This window comes from Camelina sativa, chromosome 16 (genome assembly GCF_030686135.1).
Source record: "Camelina sativa cultivar CO46 ecotype springtype chromosome 16, ASM3068613v1".
NCBI lineage: Eukaryota > Viridiplantae > Streptophyta > Magnoliopsida > Brassicales > Brassicaceae > Camelina > Camelina sativa.
This window is the reverse complement of record NC_141895.1, coordinates 21,785,691-21,804,196: the sequence shown is the minus strand read 5'-3', so window position 1 is coordinate 21,804,196 and position 18,506 is coordinate 21,785,691. Positions and strand designations below refer to the sequence as shown.

At 40.3% G+C, this 18,506-nt stretch overlaps 6 protein-coding genes across 14 annotated transcripts; 2 read left to right on the top strand and 4 right to left on the bottom strand.

Moving 5' to 3' along the window:
• Positions 1-19: 19 nt before the first annotated feature.
• Positions 20-2,759, bottom strand: LOC104751161 (uncharacterized). Of its 5 annotated transcripts, none has more exons than XR_015583630.1 (8): positions 2,594-2,727; positions 2,153-2,348; positions 1,865-1,927; positions 1,508-1,696; positions 1,389-1,426; positions 1,249-1,294; positions 658-822; positions 20-358 (listed from the first exon to the last, which is right to left on the bottom strand). XR_015583630.1 is itself a non-coding variant. In XM_010473052.2 (8 exons), the coding sequence occupies exons 1-8, from the start codon at positions 2,709-2,711 to the stop codon at positions 195-197; spliced, it is 927 nt and encodes a 308-aa protein (XP_010471354.1). In that variant the 5' UTR covers positions 2,712-2,759; the 3' UTR covers positions 20-194. The 5 variants fall into 5 exon arrangements, 1 of the variants encoding a protein (XP_010471354.1); XR_015583631.1 differs by having other exon boundaries at positions 1,126-1,294; positions 1,546-1,696; XR_015583629.1 differs by having other exon boundaries at positions 1,546-1,696.
• An 11-nt stretch (positions 2,760-2,770) lies between these two features.
• LOC104751162 (leucine-rich repeat receptor-like protein kinase PEPR1) lies at positions 2,771-6,751 on the bottom strand. 2 transcript variants are annotated; one of them, XM_010473056.3, is made up of 3 exons: positions 5,932-6,732; positions 3,427-5,859; positions 2,771-3,286 (listed from the first exon to the last, which is right to left on the bottom strand). In XM_010473056.3, exons 1-3 carry the CDS (start codon positions 6,401-6,403, stop codon positions 2,901-2,903), a joined length of 3,291 nt encoding a protein of 1,096 aa, XP_010471358.2. In that variant the 5' UTR covers positions 6,404-6,732; the 3' UTR covers positions 2,771-2,900. The 2 variants fall into 2 exon arrangements, with proteins under 2 accessions (XP_010471358.2, XP_010471356.2); XM_010473054.3 differs by having other exon boundaries at positions 3,427-6,751.
• Positions 6,752-7,482: 731 nt separating this feature from the next.
• LOC147925826 (uncharacterized) lies at positions 7,483-10,583 on the top strand. Its single transcript, XM_087492786.1, has 4 exons — positions 7,483-7,555; positions 7,986-8,242; positions 8,317-8,672; positions 8,876-10,583. Exons 1-4 carry the CDS (start codon positions 7,483-7,485, stop codon positions 10,581-10,583), a joined length of 2,394 nt encoding a protein of 797 aa, XP_087348912.1.
• A 403-nt stretch (positions 10,584-10,986) lies between these two features.
• LOC104753809 (uncharacterized) lies at positions 10,987-13,066 on the bottom strand. The gene is given in 2 exon segments (XM_087490180.1): positions 10,987-12,806; positions 12,808-13,066. Coding segments are annotated over 2 exon segments (1,773 nt in total). The 5' UTR covers positions 12,942-13,066; the 3' UTR covers positions 10,987-11,167.
• Positions 13,067-13,265: 199 nt separating this feature from the next.
• On the bottom strand, positions 13,266-15,788 carry LOC104751160 (protein LPA3). 4 transcript variants are annotated; one of them, XR_015583626.1, is made up of 12 exons: positions 15,471-15,715; positions 15,349-15,379; positions 15,154-15,246; positions 15,002-15,064; positions 14,790-14,901; positions 14,590-14,675; positions 14,392-14,450; positions 14,197-14,304; positions 14,035-14,095; positions 13,755-13,837; positions 13,576-13,656; positions 13,266-13,494 (listed from the first exon to the last, which is right to left on the bottom strand). XR_015583626.1 is itself a non-coding variant. In XM_087490183.1 (12 exons), exons 1-12 carry the CDS (start codon positions 15,713-15,715, stop codon positions 13,435-13,437), a joined length of 1,077 nt encoding a protein of 358 aa, XP_087346309.1. In that variant the 5' UTR covers positions 15,716-15,788; the 3' UTR covers positions 13,266-13,434. The 4 variants fall into 4 exon arrangements, 1 of the variants encoding a protein (XP_087346309.1); XR_015583627.1 differs by having other exon boundaries at positions 14,035-14,091; XR_015583625.1 differs by having other exon boundaries at positions 14,035-14,091; positions 14,197-14,299.
• A 232-nt stretch (positions 15,789-16,020) lies between these two features.
• On the top strand, positions 16,021-18,365 carry LOC104751159 ((R)-mandelonitrile lyase-like). Its single transcript, XM_010473050.3, has 3 exons — positions 16,021-16,288; positions 16,484-17,999; positions 18,092-18,365. The coding sequence occupies exons 1-3, from the start codon at positions 16,186-16,188 to the stop codon at positions 18,129-18,131; spliced, it is 1,659 nt and encodes a 552-aa protein (XP_010471352.1). The 5' UTR covers positions 16,021-16,185; the 3' UTR covers positions 18,132-18,365.
• The last annotated feature ends 141 nt before the right edge of the window (positions 18,366-18,506 follow it).

Here is an 18,506-nt window from a genome sequence, read left to right as displayed (position 1 = left end):
AGTTCAGAAGTGAGGGTCATGTGATAATGTCTTTTTTTTTTGTTGCTTAAAAGGATATCAGAATCTTACAAGTAACATATAGTAGTATATGCCAAATCGGACACATTTCTAAAACAATTCGTTTAAAATTTCCAATACAAGCTAACGGTGAAAAGCTTGGAATCTAAGCTAACAAGAGACGCTCTCTTGATTCATCATCTGTATTGTTTTTGTTTGACCATAAGAATGTCTGAGCATAATCTTTGAGGCACTTGTTGCAGTTCTTTACCTTCTTGCCATGCCTGTCCTACGCATACACCCGGACCTATATGCCGTATGTATATGACGACACTGTCGTCGAATGGATACGGATGCTTTGCTGCAAAGGGAAAAACAGATGAAGCTATGGGTTTAGAGACACCTTTTCTATATGCTTATACTTAAACCTGAGATGTGTTTCTCAATTTACTTTACCTAAACTCTCAATTGCTCCAAGATGAATGATTTTTCAATAGAAACTTTTTGGATTTATAGAAGGTTTTGCAAAATAAATGCTCAGAGTTGTGAATCATTGTATAAAGTTTCAGACTAGCATAACACAAGTGAGGACTAGTATTCTGTCTGTGCAAGGAACGTGTAAATGGCTAATCTCAAATCAGTATAAGCAATGAGTCTTACATGGTCGAGGAAAGCCTTGTGGGTAATCTTCAATAGCAAGAAGCCCATCGCCAAATTTGCATGCTACATCACAGGGTTCCTCTGTGGCCATTACTTCCATAGCTTCTGTAATCTCAAAGTATAGAGGACTAAGAGCATTGACAATGGTTGAAACTACTGGTCCACCTGCAGGATGACATCTCTTGAGACTATTTTTGTAAACAGTACAACAGAAATAATAGCATGACAATCACTTATGCTCATTCACCAACTGCGGAAAGATTTTATATAGTTAAAGATGCATACAAACCATAAAATATCTTAAATGCAACGTTAGCTTTGTGGAAAAGGAATAAGTCACACATGTTCCAAAATTTATTGCAGGCAGCTGAGTAAAAAGCCTAAACAACTAACCATATTGAAAGTTGTTTATCTTAAAGTCAACTTGCTATATCAATTCCAGTGATATAAGCTCACACATGATCTTACATTGTCAAATAGAGTTCCACATTAACTTAGATATGCCTTAAATGTTGGAATTATACTCGCAGCAACTGCAAATGGAAAAGTGTTATTTATTTTGAGAGAAACACTAATTGGATAAAGACTCACCACAAACACGCCCATAGGTCTGTCCGTTGTTGGAGCGAAACACAGCCTACCACGTAATATATAAACTATGTCAAGAAAGATAGCGCATGATAGATGCTGCCGAATGAAATAAGGATGGAAGTGATATCAGTCGGACTAACCATCTTGAAGAAATTTATCCAAGATATGATTAGTGGACCTAAACAATAAGAGAAGATACTTTAGAAGTTGTTAAGAACATCAACATCAACACACATATAACCACATGGATATAACATACAATTTCATTTATATATGTAGCCATGTGAAGGCTCAGACCTAAAATGGATTACCCTGACTTGTTCGGCAGCTAAAGTATTCGAGTGAAGTTTCCGCATCTCCAGTAGAGAATAACCTGGAAGCAGTCATTTTGGCTAACTTTGGATTGTCGTAACGAGTGCTTGCTATTTCCCATGCTCTTGATATAAGCCTGCACACATACACTCTCATGAAGAAAATTGTACATGCCAAAACGTGCACTAAGTATTCTCTTTCCATGTCAACTTATTTGGCAAATAAATCCAATATTTTCCAAGAGACATAAGTAGACCACATGACATAAAAAGCTAAATACTGATAAGAGTTCAGTAAGAATGACCTCGGCTCTAATAATTGCAGCAAATGATGGCGCCTCTCTTCGGGGATGTCTTCAATCTTCTTCCTGTACAATATCAACAATATTAAACAGTCATCTTCTTATTTTATAATACGCCAGATGAAAAGATCCTATTAACTATAGCAAACCCCACACAGCCAACTTAGGAGGAACAGTAAAACTGAGACTGTAACATGTGGCTAACAAAAATTCCACTAAACTAAACATGCAAGCCAGCTTGCTTAGACTGAATTAAAATGATGGAACTTAATCAACAGAAAGCAGACTAACCATAGATAAGCAGCCGGGTTATATGAAGCAGGGTCCAATGGAATCAACTCCTTGGGGGGATCAAGAAACGTCACAACATCAGATTCATCAACATAAACTCTTTTACCAGTAGGAAGAGTTTCATAAGGTTTTTCATCCCATGTAGATTCATATCCTCTCCCTCCGTGAACAGCCAGAACCACACCACGATACAACCCTGTAAATTCCAAAATATATCACACAAATTTCTCTCTTTAGAAACCCAACAAGACTCAACAACAATCAACAAGGAAACTGAAAATCACAATAAATAACTGAACTTTCATCTTCTAACATCACTACTAAACAACAGTCACCTCAATTTGATATCGACCAAGCTAACTAGAAGTGTGTACAGTATAAAGCTTCCCCAGAAAAAAAAAAAAAATCATTAAATGAAAGAGAAGAAGAGCTTAAGCTCACTGTCCGAGAGAGGAAACGTAAGCTGTGGCTTTCCATGCCGGAGAATCGAGCCGTCAATCGCCGGAGTCAGTACCGGAGTCCGTATAAGCCAACTCTCCCGTACCGCCCCTATCTTCATCTCCGGCCAAACGAATATTTTTTGAAAATAACTTTTAAAGATGAAATTTCACAAATAACTTTTGATAAACGATATATTTATTTCGCAAACAAGGCTACAACTAAAGGGCCGTCATAATTGGGCCTTAGGTAGGCCCATATTTTACATTATTGGCCGAGTTATACATTACGAGTAGCTCAATATTCCTACCTACACAGAGTAACTTCTTTCAGAGGGGCAACTTCTTTCGAGATACTTGACATCTTCCAACAGTTTCACCGCATCTCTCATCGTTGGTCTCATTCCCGGATCTTTATCAGTACAGCTCAGTGCCAGTTCCATCACTTGAATCACCTGTTCCCTAAGATTCGAATCCAGAAGCTCGTCCACAAGAGTAGGATCGACGATGGTTGTCACCATGTCCTCCACATTGTTGTCCTTGCTGCTGCTCAACACTGATCTGACCCAGCTTACTATATCTGTGCTGTCCGGGAAGGATTTGTCCACCGCTTTCTTCCTTGTTACCATCTCGAGCAACACAACTCCGTAACTGTAAACATCTGATTCTCTTCCCCTCACGGTTTTGTATGCGTTTTCTGCACAGTTTCATGGTGGTTTTAGCCAATGAAGAAACAGAGTATCTATACAAAAAGCTTGCTAATTTAACTAACTCCTAACGGGTAACTTATACACTAGACTAGTCTACTACTATTGTGTAAATGTGAAGATGCATTACCTGGTGCGATGTACCCGGTGGTGCCTGTAACAGTTGCAGTTGAAACCGTTGAGTCATCCAGAAGGCGAGCCAAACCAAAATCCCCAATGTGAGGCTCCAAGTCTGAGTCCATGAGTATGTTTTCTGGTTTGATGTCACGGTGAACAATCGGGGGATGACAGTCATAGTGTAGATAGGACAGTCCGTGAGCAACACCAAGCGCTACGTTGAACCGTGCAGACCAATCTAGCCCGTTATCTTTTGGACCAACGCCGTGGAGAACATCGTATAGGCTTCCTTTGGGCATGTATCTATACAACATCAAACCATCGTCTTTTCTCAGCCAAAACCCTTCTAACTTAATCAGATTCCTGTGCCTGACTTGACCAATTGTATCGATCTCTCTCATCATACTCTGGTTAGCGCGGATGTGAGATGCAAAGACGAGTCTCTTCACAGCGTAGACCTTTCCCGAGCCCAAAGAAGCTCTGTACACAACTCCGTGAGCTCCTCTTCCAATGATGTACTTTTCATTTAGATTGTCAGTTGCTGCAAGAACTTTGTTAAGCAACAAAGATGGGCCTTCTTCCTGGGTGAAGACATAAGCATCTTTCTCTTTTTCTGGTCTTCCTTTGCGACGCCGTAAGCAAATGAAAACAAGGGCAAGAACCACAACCAAGACAAATATAGAGGATAAGACCGCTATAAGTGCAATCTTCCAGGTGCTGAGGCCACTTTTACCCTTGCAGTAATTCAATCCACTGTGGCTATTGTTGCTACCAGAGAAGGAATGTGGAATGCAGAGTTTGGGGTTTCCTGAAAACATCGACAGGTCAGAGATCAACTCTTTCTTCAAGTGTACCGGTACTGAACCATTGAACTGATTGTTCGAGACATCAACACGCAGCAATGACTCAAGATTCTCAAGAATCGACAATGAGCCTGTCAAATTGTTGTTGGATATGTTGAGTCTTGTTAGTCTGTCAAGATCCCCCAACTTGACCGGGATGTCACCTGTCAACCCGTTTCCGCTGAGGTCCAAATCATAAGTCAGAACCTCTATTGACCCAAGAGAAGAAGGAATCTCACCACCAAAAGCATTTCGAGCAATCTGCAGAGTTGACAGCTTTCTAAGCTCAGGAAAGAACTGTGGAATACCTCCTGAAAACCGGTTATCGTTGAGAACCAAAGTCGCCAAGCCTTTCCAGTTACTAAACTCTGAAGGAATCGAACCGTTTAATGAGTTGTAGCCAACATCAAAACGCTCAAAATTCACACACTTAGACAGCTGAGCTGGTAGAGGGCCTTCAAGAAGATTACGGGAAAGATTCAAATAGCCAAGGCTTTGTAGATTCCCAAGTTGTGGAGGTATCTTTCCTGTGAGTTTGTTTCGAGACAGGTTGATGCTTGAGAGATTCCTACAGCTTCCGAGGCTCCCCGGGATTGGTCCTTCAAAGTTGTTGCTATTGAAATCAAGAAATGAAAGGCTATGTTCCTGAGAAAACTCAGGAAGAAGACCTGAAAGGTTGTTTTCTCTAAGGATGAATCTCGTGATGGTCTTACAGTTACCAATAGAAGTTGGTATTGTACCGTGAAGCAGATTAGTACCCAAATTGAGAATACTCAACTTCCTTCCATGGCATAGATTCGGAGGTATCTCTCCTGTAAGTTTGTTATCAATAAAGTCAATCTCTTCTAAGCTGCTGTTCACACCTAAACCAGGCGGTATGGGTCCATAAAAGCTGTTGTTGAAGAGCGTAGCGATCTTTAGACGCTTCATCTGGGCCATTTCCACAGGTAGTTCCCCTGTGAGATTGTTTTGATAAACCAGCAACTGTGCAAGACTCTGACTCTTCCATATCTCCATAGGAATCTCACCCGAAAACCGGTTCTCAAAAAGCTCTAAACTTTCTAACTTCTTCAGCTTCCCCAATGTACTAGGTATCTCCCCTCCAAGCTGGTTGTTGTTCAGCTTCAACAAGTTCAAGCTACTACAGTTCCCGAGCTCCGCGGGGATACTCCCAGAGAGACGATTCTCGGAAAGGTTTATATCTGTAAGCTTGTTTAACAAACCCAATGAAGGAGGGATTGTACCTGACAAGTTACCATCCACAATGACTAGAGCGTCAAGGTTACTGCAATTGGCCAGTTCAGGAGGGACACCACCTTCGAATTTATTGTAGGACAAATCTAAAGTCAACAGATTCTTGCAGTTTGGTGAGCCTAAACGTAACGGCCCTCCTAGGCTGTTGTTACCAACAAACAGATCAGTGAGATTCCCCAAAAGATTAAGACTTTCAGGTAACGAACCAACTAACTTGTTCCTGTGCAGATACAGAATCTGTAGACTACTGCAGTTCCCAATCGAGTCAGGGATGTTACCAGATAACTGATTCTCAAACATCCGCAGATCCACAATCTCCTTAGCTTCACCAATACTTTGAGGAATCGGACCTGTTAAATTGTTGTACTCCAGATTTAGAATCTGCAACTTGGGGATTCGAAACAAGGATTCAGGCAACTCACCAGTGAGAAAGTTGATGTAAAGATAAAGCACCTCCAAGCTCTTCAAGCTACCGAGAGTATCTGGGATCTCACCGGAGAAACTGTTTTCAGACAAATCTAAAGAAACGAGCTTGGTACAGTTTCCTAAAGTGGAAGGTATAGTTCCAGAGAAATTGTTACTACTCAGATCCAAAGTCTGCAAGCTTTTGAGCTCCCCAATTTCAGGACCCAACTGACCTGAAACCCTAGAACGAGTGAAGTTGAGAGACGAGACATTCTTAGAATCGTCACAAGTGATACCAAACCAGTTACATGGAGTGGCTTCAGATGCGTTCACCTTCCATGTCGAAGTTACTTTCGGTGGTACTTTGTCTAAATGCTTCAGAAGCGAGAGTAGAGTTAACCCATCCGAGTTTAAACAAGAAACTAAACGGATCGAGAGAAAGTGACAGAAAAGAAGAAGAATTTTGAACAACCCAACAAGATTCTTCATTTCTGAGATTATCAAAAGTCAAGAAACATGCCCTGGCATCTGTTATTTAACTGATGATTCTTGCCGTTTTTTATGACGAGACAAGATGTTGTGTTTGGTCTTTTATCAACCAACAACAAACGAGTGTGAGAGAGAGAGAGACCTTAACCTCCTTCAACGCGTTTTCTTCTTTGCACGACGTTTCTCATTCAGTCTTCTTTCTTTCCGTTTTCAGACACACGTGTTTTTATAGAAAGAAGTCGTCTCTGTTTCTTTGATTCCTAGTGTGAAACGTGAATCTTTTCAATATTCTACGACGATGTCGTTTTACAAGTTTATCCAAAAAGAGTAAGAAACTGTTAACACATCAATAACGAAGTTAAAAAAGCATTTCATTAAATAATTGGACTATTTGGTTGGTGAATAGTCAATTTGTGGGAGTTGGGTAGGTTTTGGGTCCATTATTAAATTCAGTACCAAGAACGCATTACCAAGTACCAACCATTGAATAATTGATTGCATACGCTAACAACACAGTCCACTATCTAATTTTTTAATTTGATATCATTCGTGTAATTGGTGCTTAACAATCTTTTTGGATACTAGTATTTGATAAGAACAGCTAAACGTTTGCTTAGGAACAAATTGACTTTCAAATCATGACTAAGAGCAAGTCCACTAGGATTTTCCGTGGAATTCTCAAGCTCAAAAATAAAGAAAAAACCCAAAAAAAAAATTAGAAATTAGGAGAATCGGTTCCACGAGAGGGATTTTGAGAATCCTATGAGAACCGATGCGTAGTCGGTTCTGATTGGCCAGAGGGAAAAATAAAAACTAGGAATAAAAAATTTTTTACTCTATTTTTTTCTTTTCTTTCACGACATATCTCTCTCTCTGTAAGAGAAACGGCGATATGTATGGCGATTCGCCGTTTCACCGTAAAAATTCTCCAATTCACCTTGAATCGTTGGATTTTCCGGCTGAAACACGAAAGATCTTCATATATGAGAGAGATATGTCGAGGTTTTGGGTTCCAATCGAGATTCCACTCGATGTGACGATTCGTTGCTCAAGGCCTTCTATCTCCGACGATGATAACGATGGCGGAAGGTTCCTGTGATGGGATTAATGGGACGGCGAGGTCAAGCAGCTGGCGGATCACACACACAGAAGGTTCGTCTGATTATTACTTATCTATTGTGATTGGGTTTACAATTCCGATTGTATTGATTTCACGCGATAAGCTAAATCTCAGAAATTTGGTACGGTTTGATTTTAACTTTGGGTATACTTATGTGACTCCTTCTCTGTGGGTTTAACCAGACTCACAAAACCGAATTAGTCACTTGTTGTATGCTTTGTTAGTGTTAAAATTTGATTAGAATGAAGTGGTTTTGTGTTGTGTTTTGTTAAGGTCTCATGAACCGTATGTTGGTGTTGTTGTCTCATTATTAGTAAGTGGTTGTAATTGTCTCCAAACAAGCACCCTTCATATGTATGTATGTTCAATTATGTAATCTCAAGTGAACTATTGTTGAGTTCTTGAAATTAGAGATAATGTTTCTCTGATGCTAAAAAGGGTGCTTGTTTGCTGCTTTTACAGGCCACTTTGGAAACCGGGTTTTGTTTCTGATTGTATCACAATCTCCAAATGTTTGGACAAGGGAATCTCTGGACCAGCTGATGCTTAATATTCCCGGAACTTCAACTCTTGTGGTCTCAAGGTCTAAATTCGCGGGTACTAGAACCACCTATGATGTAGAGTTACTAAATAAAGATGAAGCGATGTCTGTGTTCTGTTTATCTGCTTTCAATCAGAAATCAGTCCCTTCAGGATTCAGCAAAAGTTTGGTCCAGCAGGTAATGGGTCTGCCTACATGCCTAGTAGTAATATTGTTTCTTCTTTGGATACTCATATTGACTCTATTTGGTAGGTTGTTGGGGAGTGTAAAGGTCTACCTTTTTCTCTGAAAGTTGTTGGTGCTTCATTGAAAAACCAATCTGAAAAATACTGGGAAGGTGCAGTGACGAGATTATCTAAGAGTGAACCTGCTGATGAAACTCATGACAGTAGAGTGTTTGCTCAAATCGAATCAAGTCTAGAAAATCTCGACCTGAAAACCAGAGACTGTTTCTTGGAACTCGGTGCTTTCCCTGAAGACAAGAAGATCCCTCTTGATGCATTCATAAACGTGTTGGTCGAGTTGCATGATCTCGAGGACACAAGTGCTTTTGTTGTTGTTGTTGATTTAGCAAACAGGAATCTTCTTACTCTAGTGAAAGATCCAAGGTATTTGAAATTTTATGTTTGTATTTCTGGACTTTGTAAAATATGTTTTATATTTATGAATTATGTAAAATATTGCTGTTTTCTTTTTTCATGTAATATAAATAATAAAAAACCTATTTCTTGTTTTGATTATTTCATAATTTATTATAATATGATAATTAATAAAAAATGGTTTAATAAACATTATTTTATTACTTTGGTAGTCGACGAGGATTGAGACAAGGCTGTTCCTTAAGTCCTTATCTATTCGTGATATGTATGAATGTCCTCTCTTGTATGCTTGACAAAGCCGCTAAAGCTAAACAGTTTGATTTCCACCCCAAATGTAAATTGCTCAATCTCACCCACCTCTGTTTTGCGGATGATCACATGGTTTTTGCTGATGGGACAAAACGATCAGTCCAGGGAGTCTTAGAGGTTTTTGATGACTTTGCTACTCACTCCGGATTACAAATAAGCCTTGAGAAATCGACTTTGTTCATGGCAGGAATCTCTCAGAGTGAAACGGCTGAGATCCTACAGCAGTTTCCCTTTACGTTTGGGGAATTACCGGTCCGGTATCTTGGTTTACCCCTTCTTCCCAAAAGAATGTCAGTTGCAGATTATCTTCCCCTTCTAGAAAAGATATGTTCGCAAATCAGCTCATGGACAGCTAGGACACTCTCATTTGTAGGCCGGCTACAACTGTTGAGCTCGGTGACATTTAGCTTAACAAACTTCTGGATTGCTGCTTTTCGACTTCCAAAAGCTTGTATCAGGGAGATTGACAAGTTATGTTCTGCTTTCTTATGGTCCGGACCCTCTCTGAAACCAAACAAAGCAAAGGTAGCTTGGAATGAAGCTTGCTTACCTAAAAAGGAAGGGGGTTTAGGTTTGCGTTCTATAGAGGAAGCTAATAAAGTTAGTATTTTGAAATTAATATGGCGAGTTCTCTCTGCTCATGATTCATTATGGGTGGACTGGGTTAAAAAGTACCTTATACGGAGTGGTTCCCTGTGGTCCGAGAATCTGGTATCCTCTGTAGGCTCCTGGATATGGAATAAAATCTTGAAATACAGGACACTCGCTTCTCAGTTCCACCGGGTGGAGGTTAAAAACGGTGAATCAACTTCTTTTTGGTTTGATCAATGGTGTCCTATGGGATGTCTTCATGACACCTTTGGAGATAGAGGACTCATTTCGCTCGGAATCCCAAAAACGAGTACCGTGGCAGACGTTATGGTTATGACTAGGCAGAGGCGACACAGACAACCGCTACTCAACCAGGTTGAGGAGGAGATACAGAAGCAAACCTTGATCCGCATTGCAGAACGAGATATTGCTTTGAGGAAAAAGAAAGATGGTGTTTACTGTCGAGGCTTCAAAACCAAGGAGACTTGTTCTCTTATTCGGACTGCGAAGCCAGATATTTCCCACTATAAAGCGATTTGGTTCCCTTACTCTACTCCAAGATATGCTTTTATATCTTGGCTGGTTCAGAAAGATAGGCTCTCCACGGGTGACAGAATGCAAAAGTGGAGTTCTACAGCCAATCCATCCTACATTTTCTGCAACCACACCATTGAAACAACTGACCACCTGTTCTTTCCATGCTCTTTTTCTGGAAAGGTGTGGGAACAACTCGCTAAGGGTCTGCTCTTGAATAAGTATACTGCAAATTGGAGAGACATCGTGGCTCTGGTGGACGGAACTGAGCTTGACAAGACAAAAAGGTTTCTTATTGCCTACACATACCAGAACACATTACATTCAATATGGAGGGAGAGGAATGCTCGGCGCCATGGCGATCACTCGTCTACAGTGGAGAAGCTGGTTCAACTCATTGACAAAAATGTTCGAAATCGATTAAGCACGATCGGAAATGGTGTAGCTGATACCATTCAAACATGGTTTGCTGCACGACTCTACTAAGATTAGCAACCACATTTTAGAAACAGTTTTGTAAACAAAGGACTTTGCATCTGCATTGTAAAAACATTTATTTTTTCTTGAATCTAATTTAACATTATATTAAAAAAACATTATTTTATTACTTAAGCAACCATCATAGAGGTTCTTTTCTGGAGGAGTAATTTAGTTTAAGTTGTTAATGGGTTCTCTTGATTAGTTTAATATTGATAATATGATTAGTTTAATTAAGAGAATTTTGATTCAAGTTTTTGAGTGGGGTTGGTCTTAGGTAAGCTTCCGAGAAAAATATATAGAACAAGAGAATTTTGATTCCCCGTTTCTTTTTTATAGAATTTTAAATTCACATGTCGTATATGAATTTGGATATAATCAACCAACACTTTTTGTGAATATCTCACTAACATGCATTATATCTATTTTTATATTGAGATAAACATATAAAAATGAGTTGATAGTGAAGATGTTATTATTAATAAATATAATGTCACTGGATAATTAAATTATTACTGAAAACGCATGTGAAAAAGTCTGATTTTTGGTCTAGCAACGTTACGATATAAATGGTTGTTTTATTTTCACTAACACTAAGGGTGGCGATCAGGCGGAACGAACCCTGAAAAACGGTTTCCGGAGAGAACCAAAGTGGTCAACTCTTTCCAGTTACTAAACTTTGAAGGAACCGAGCCGTCTAATAAGTTAAACCCAAGATTAAGGTTCCGTAGAATCACAAGCTCTGTAGGAATATTCCCCGTGAGCTTGTTTCGATACAGATTGATGGTTGTGAGTTTCCTACAGCTTCCTAGACTACGGGGGATTGCTCCTTGAAAGCTGTTGCTATTGAGATCAAGAAACGTTAGATCATGATTCTTAGAAAAGTCAGGAAGAAGACCTGTAAGGTTGTTTTCTCTGAGGATGAATCTGCTTATTGTCTTGCACTGACTAACAGATGGTGGTATTTTACCGTGAAGCCGATTAGATCCTAAGTTAAACACTGTCAACATCTTTCCATGACAGAGGTTTGGTGGTATCTCTCATGTAAGATTGTTACCAATAAAATCTATAATCTCAAGCTTGCTGTTCAGACCTAAACCAGGTGGTATCACTCCATGAAAGCTGTTGTTGAAGAGCGTAACGATCTTGAGATTCTTGAGCTCGGTTATTTCTGTTGGTATTTGTCCTGTGAGATTGTTTAGATAGACTAGTAACTGCGTAAGACACTGAATCGTCCATATCTAAATGGGAATCTCACCCAAAAATCGGTTTTCGAAAAGCTCCAGACTTTCTAACTTATTTAGCTTACCTAATGCACTCGGAATTCTGCCTCCGAGTTGGTTGTTGTTGAGCTTTAACGTGCTTAAGTTGGTGCAGTTTCCGAGCTCAGCAGGGATACTCTCAGAGAGACGATTAAGGATTGTGAGATTCTTTAACATACCCAACGTTGGAGGGATTTTACCTGACAAATTACATTTCACAATGACTAAAGCGTCAAGGCTACTGCATTTTCCCAGTTCAGGAGGAACACCACCTTCGAATTGATTGGATGACAAATCCAAAGTGACCAGATTCCTGCATTTGGTTGAGCCAAACCGAACTGTTCCTCGTAGGCTGTTGTTAGCAACAAACAGGTCAGTGAGATTCTCCAAAAGATTCAGACTTGCAGGCAATGAACCAACGAACTTGTTCTTGTGCAAATACAGAATCTCCAGCTTGCTGCAGTTTCCAATTGACTCAGGGATTGTACCAGAAAACTGATTGTCAAACAATCGCAGATCAAGAAGTTCCTTAGCCTCGCCAACATTTTGAGGAATTAACCCGGTTAGGTTGTTACGCTCGGCATGCAGATAGTTCAATGCCGGAATTCGAAACAAGGATTTAGGCAACTCCCCGGTAAGGAAGTTGTTGGAAAGATACAGATCGGCCAAGCTCTTCAAGCTACCAAGAGTATCCGGGATCTTACCCGAGAAACTGTTTTCAGACAAATCAATGTACACAAGTCAGCTACAGTTCCCTCAACTGGAAGGTATAATCCCAGAGAAATTGTTAGAACTCATATCCAAAATCTCTAAGCTTCTGAGCTGCCCTATTTTAGGACCCAATTGGCCTGAAACACCTGAACCATTGAAGTTGAGAGACGTAACGTTCTTAGAATCATCACAGATAATACCAAACCAGTTACACGGAGTGGCTTCAGATGAATTTGTCTTCCATGTCGAAGTAATTCCGTGGTACTTTGTCCAAATGCGTCCGAAGCAAGAGTAAAGTTAACCCATCTGGGTTTAGACAAGAAACAGAAACTATACAAGTCGAGACAAAGAGACAGAATAGCAGAAGAATATCGAACAACCCATGATTCTTCATCTGAGACTTAAAGATCAAGAAAGATGACCAAATGGAGTTACCATGTGAGATGAGGGAAAGAGGAGAGAGAAAAGAAGGAAACAAAATAGAACTTGACTGACGCCAATAATAGACAGAAGCACATAAATGTTAGATATGGGTTTTAAGAGAATCTACAAATTGTTAACAAGAAAATTTGTAAGTTGAGAATTAGATGACCGTTGTATAGCAAATTAAGGAGATCTTTAGTATTCTAGCCTACATTGTAACTATTCCTAAAATAGTTTCTCTTCGCAATTTCCTATGAATTGAAGAAAGAATTATAAAAGCGGGTGGAACAGACACTATCATAATTGGACTGAGTTATATATAGAAAATATTTTCAAACTATCCTTTATCATTCCCATTAACATCTCCCAAACTCTCTCTACAACTTTGCACATATACAAGTTTAAATTTTCCCAATCTTGAGAGACAAACTTACCAAAAGTATGAATCCATGACTTGGCACCGTTCAGTTACGCCAATTAGATGATGCCTCAAGCTCCACATCCTCTTCCCACCAAGTTGCCGACTGCAATACCATCATGTTCCAACCAGTTTAAGCTTCTATGTGCACATTCAATAAACAGACAAACACATTCTAGACCAATACCTTGTATCCCCTGCGCAGGAACTCGAGTGAACTCCCTTTCTCTTCTTGTAGTCCCAGAACCTGCAACAGCTCTTCCTTCGTCTGTTTGTATCCACATCAATCAAAGCTTGTTACTTTTTTCTGAGGGTTGGGTGAAAAACGACTATATACAAAAGGTTAAATGCTTTCAGTGCACATACTTCACCCAGCGTGAAACGAGTAGGGCTTTCTGCAACACACGCAAATGAGCCATCGGTTTGCTTAAGCATCACCTGCCATGGTCCTGCATTAGATTTTTGCATATCAGATATGAACAGAGAAAACAATCTCTCAAGTTCAGGCCACTATGGTTCTGCAAATCTGATAGAGACTAGCATAGCATCACATCATGTTCAGTGATCAAGAAAGTCACAGTACATATAGGCACAGTTATAATATATATCTAATCTTTAGTCCCGGAAAGACTAGTTTAGCATTTACCAGGATATTGTCGAAAAAGTGCTCCATTGTAGTTCAACACAAACGGTGCCACTGCCACTGTCTTAGCCAAGGAACACAAACAAATATTAAGCTTAAGCTTCTTCATTTATGCAAGCAGCCAAGAAAGGCTGCTGAGAAATTATCATCATAATTGGGAAGTACCTTAGAATACTCTCTGGTTCTGATATAAAAGACAGGAATAAATTGAGAAAGAAACCGGTAGTGCAGATCTTTAGGGGGAAAGCCAAGGAGCCCTAGGTCAGCACTGCACTAAAGTTCAGTTGTTACCAGAAGTGAGGAAACAGAGAGACATTGAGTTACAAAAAAAAAAAATTGAGGTCTCAATAGAGGTAATACCGCAGGGTATCTAGTTCAAGATTAAACAGAAGAGCTGGGGTTGAACTGGCAAAGGTTTCCTGCAAGAAGAGACCAACAACATACAGATTGTGATTGACTAAGAAGGCACAAATAAAAATTCAAAAATGACTATAGCCAGTGAATGTATCTGAACCAAGTTCCATGTTAAGATAAGAAAAGATAGAAGGATTCGAATACCACAAACTTCTCGATAAAAGAGAGTTCCCGAGTGCTGCAATTGATAAACATATAAAGGGTCGGTGGCTCCTTGGGCTCCCAAGAACCTGTAGGAACACATAATACTCATGACTTAATGCAATAATCCATCTGTTAACATAAGCAAAAATCCAAGTGGAAAGGGAAAATATTAGATGAAAGGATTGTAGTTTTAGCTATACCTTCATTATCATCTTCAAAATCAAAGTCCAGAGTACTCCTTATGGACCTGAAGAAATTTGTGACAGAACTACCAGGTATATCATCTAGAGAACCGATACTTATGCCATCAACCTGATGAGAAACACACACAAAATGAAGCTGTTGTTAAGTACTTAAGCGTTCAATATCCTAACATATGCTATATACAGCAAACTAAAAGTTCTATCTCTACCGAATCAAATGCCGCTTTGAAGCGTTGCGAAGCTCTACGCTTCTCAGGCTTGTCAGGAAAAACCTGAAGCATGTTTAATATTCATAAGGTCAGAAGAACAAAATGAGAAGAACTGAGTAATAAATAGAGTGATGAAGGAGATAGAATTATACAATGCAAGCTCTTGTCTCTACTTTCTCCTGAAGTTTGCGAACAACAGTTATGGCCAACTGTATGTTAGCATCAATAAAGTCGTCTGAAGAGCCCTACAACAACAATGTTATACAAATCCAACACAGTTACAACAACCACAAATCGCTAAAAAAACTAAGTGTCAACGGTAACAAGATAGCAAAAAAAAAAATTACCTTGTAAGAAGAAATGCTACTGGGCAAAGGCCTACACATTAGAGCAAAAGACGCCATTATAACCACAAGCGATGAACACAAAAATCGAACAATTGAGATAAGAGTAAGAGGAGGAGGATTACGGGAAATCAATCTCCAAACGAGATTTTGAATCCTGGAGAGCGAAAGCGAGAGAATTGGCGGCGTCAGAGGCTAGAACCTCGTACGACTTGGGCTTATACAAGGGGACACCTCTCTTAGGATCGGAGTCAGAAGAAGTCGATGAGAGTGCGCCGCCGCTGTTTGCGGTGGCTCCGCATCTGATTTTTCTGCTGGTTAGAAGAATCGAGGTAGAAGAGAAGAGCGCCGGTAACATCGCCATCGCCATTTTTGCTCTCTCTGTAGACGACGGTACGGTAGTGATAACACGGGCTACAGTCTAATCCGCACAACCTCATGACACGTGGCTAAATCTTGTCATCTTATCTTAACCGAATTGAACCGGAATTTGATTGGCAGAGTCATCAAACCGGTACTCTTAAACCATTCCTGACGGCCGTCAAAGATATGTGGATGAGCGCAAGGTTACAAATTTACAATCTATTGACAACCGCTGATCTAAACTTGGGTTTAGTTATCATCGACGGCTATGAGTACTTTAAAGAGCTGAGGAAACACTCCATAACAGAAAGCAATCGCGCCATTGGAGTCTTCTTCTTTTTTTTTAACAACTTCTTCTTCGACTCTGTTTCTCTCTCTCTCTCTCTCTCTCCCTAACTGAGAAAGTTCTCTCTTTCCCGAGAAAATTTAATTTTCTTTCTGCTCTCTGAGAAAAAATCTTGTAACCGAAGAGCGAGAATGATGAAACGGATTGATACTTCTCTTCTGTGCACGGCGTTCGTTGTGCTTCTTCTTCTTGGAGTAGTTCCTCGATCTAATGCAAGGTCACGCTCTAGTCGACGTAAGTTTCCCAAGAAAATTTTCGATTGAATCTCGTGTTTATGCTTGAATCGTTTTAATCTTTAGAGACGATGATGTTTCTTTGATCTCCCTGTATCGCTTTTGAGTAATTTGCAAGATAACGATGATCGATGATTTGGTTTTTGAGATTCTTCTGTTTCATCGTTGTTTCTTACTATCGTAATCTTCGTTGCAGCGCCAAGTTTCATGCGATTCGTGTCGAACGCAACTGATTTTGCGTCGGAGGATTACTACGACTACATAATCGTCGGAGGAGGTACGGCGGGATGTCCACTTGCCGCCACGCTTTCGCAATCTTTCAGGGTTCTTCTGCTTGAACGTGGCGGCGTTCCGTACAACAGACCTCACGTGATGTCGCACGATGGTTTCTTGACCACTCTCACTGACGTTAACAACTTCGACTCGCCGGCTCAGTCTTTCGTCTCTGAGGAAGGAGTACCTAACGCCAGAGGCCGTGTTCTTGGAGGAAGCAGTGCGATCAATGCTGGGTTCTATAGCCGTGCTGATAAACAGTTCTTTGAGAATTCGGGTCTTAATTGGGATCTGACTAGTGTGAATCAGTCTTATGAGTGGGTTGAGAGAGCTATCGTGTTTAGACCTCAGCTTAGGACTTGGCAGACTGCGATTAGGGATGCGTTACTTGAGGTTGGTGTACATCCGTTTAATGGATTTACCTTGGAGCATAAAGTTGGGACTAAGATCGGAGGGTCTACGTTTGATCGTGCTGGGAGGAGACACAGCTCTGCAGATCTTCTCAGGTATGCAAGAAGTTCCAACATTAGAGTTGCAGTTTACGCAACTGTAGAGAGAGTACTGCTAGCTTCATCTCCAAGTGTCTCGGGTGCCAACGTATCTGCGATTGGAGTTGTTTACCGTGATCAGCTGGGACGTTACCATCACGCGATGATACGAGACAGGGGAGAGGTGATATTGTCAGCTGGTGCACTCGGTAGCCCACAGTTGCTTTTTCTTAGTGGGATTGGTCCAAGGAGTTATCTTTCAACTTGGGGGATCCCAGTGGCTCTTGACCAGCCTCATGTGGGAGATTTTGTGTATGATAACCCGAGGAACGGTATCTCCATTGTTCCTCCGGTTCCAATGGAGAGCTCACTGATTCAAGTGGTGGGTATTACTGAGGAAGGGGCTTTTCTGGAGGCTGCTTCCAATGTGATTCCGTTTGCTTCGCCTTTACATTCTGTGTTCATCAGAGCGCCAGCTTCTCCTTTGTACGTCCCTGTGACAACTATAATGGAAAAGATCCTAGGTCCAGTGTCTATTGGTTTACTAAGGCTGGCCTCAACGGATGTGAGGATAAACCCAGTTGTTAGATTCAACTACTTCAGTGATCCACAAGATCTAGAGAGATGTGTCAATGGGACTAGGAAGATTGGAGAAATACTCAGGAGCCGAGCTATGCAGGACTTTATGATCAGGGAATGGTTTGGGAACCGTAGATTCAGGTTTGTTGGAGCTCCATTGCCTGTGGACCAATCAAATGATCTAGTGATGGCAGATTTCTGCAGACGGACTGTGAGCACAATCTGGCACTACCATGGAGGCGCTGTTGTGGGGAAAGTAGTGGACTCTGATCTCAAAGTCATTGGTATTAATTCTCTTAGGCTTGTGGATGGATCAACCTTCAATATCTCTCCAGGGACTAATCCTCAGGCTACCTTGATGATGCTTGGAAGGTAGGAAGAAACTTACCAACTGTATTACTCTTTGAAATTGTATCAGTTCTTTTTGGTGAAACTGAAAAGAAACTTCTATATGATAATTGCAGGTACATGGGGATGAAGATGCTGAGGGAGAGAATGAGATAGAAATGATTCCCCAGATAGGCTTCTTCTGGATTAGTTTGCTGATTCTTTTGCTCTTCTGTTCACCTATAGCTCTCTATCACGTGTTATTACACTGAGTTTGTTCAGTCTTTCATTGGACTCCTCGCTTAATTCATGTAATAGAGTACAGTAGTTCATCTATATAGTCGATCTATTATTCAACAGTATTGAGATGTACTCAGATTAGCCATTATACTAAAAAATCCAGCCTTCCTATGTCAGAGAGCAAGGGACATGTTCATATTACATATACACATACAGTATGTGACATACTAGAGGAATTTAAACCTTAGTAATACACTAATATGAAAACAAGAGACAATATTCTTCTAATTTTCTTTTTTGGCACTATGATGA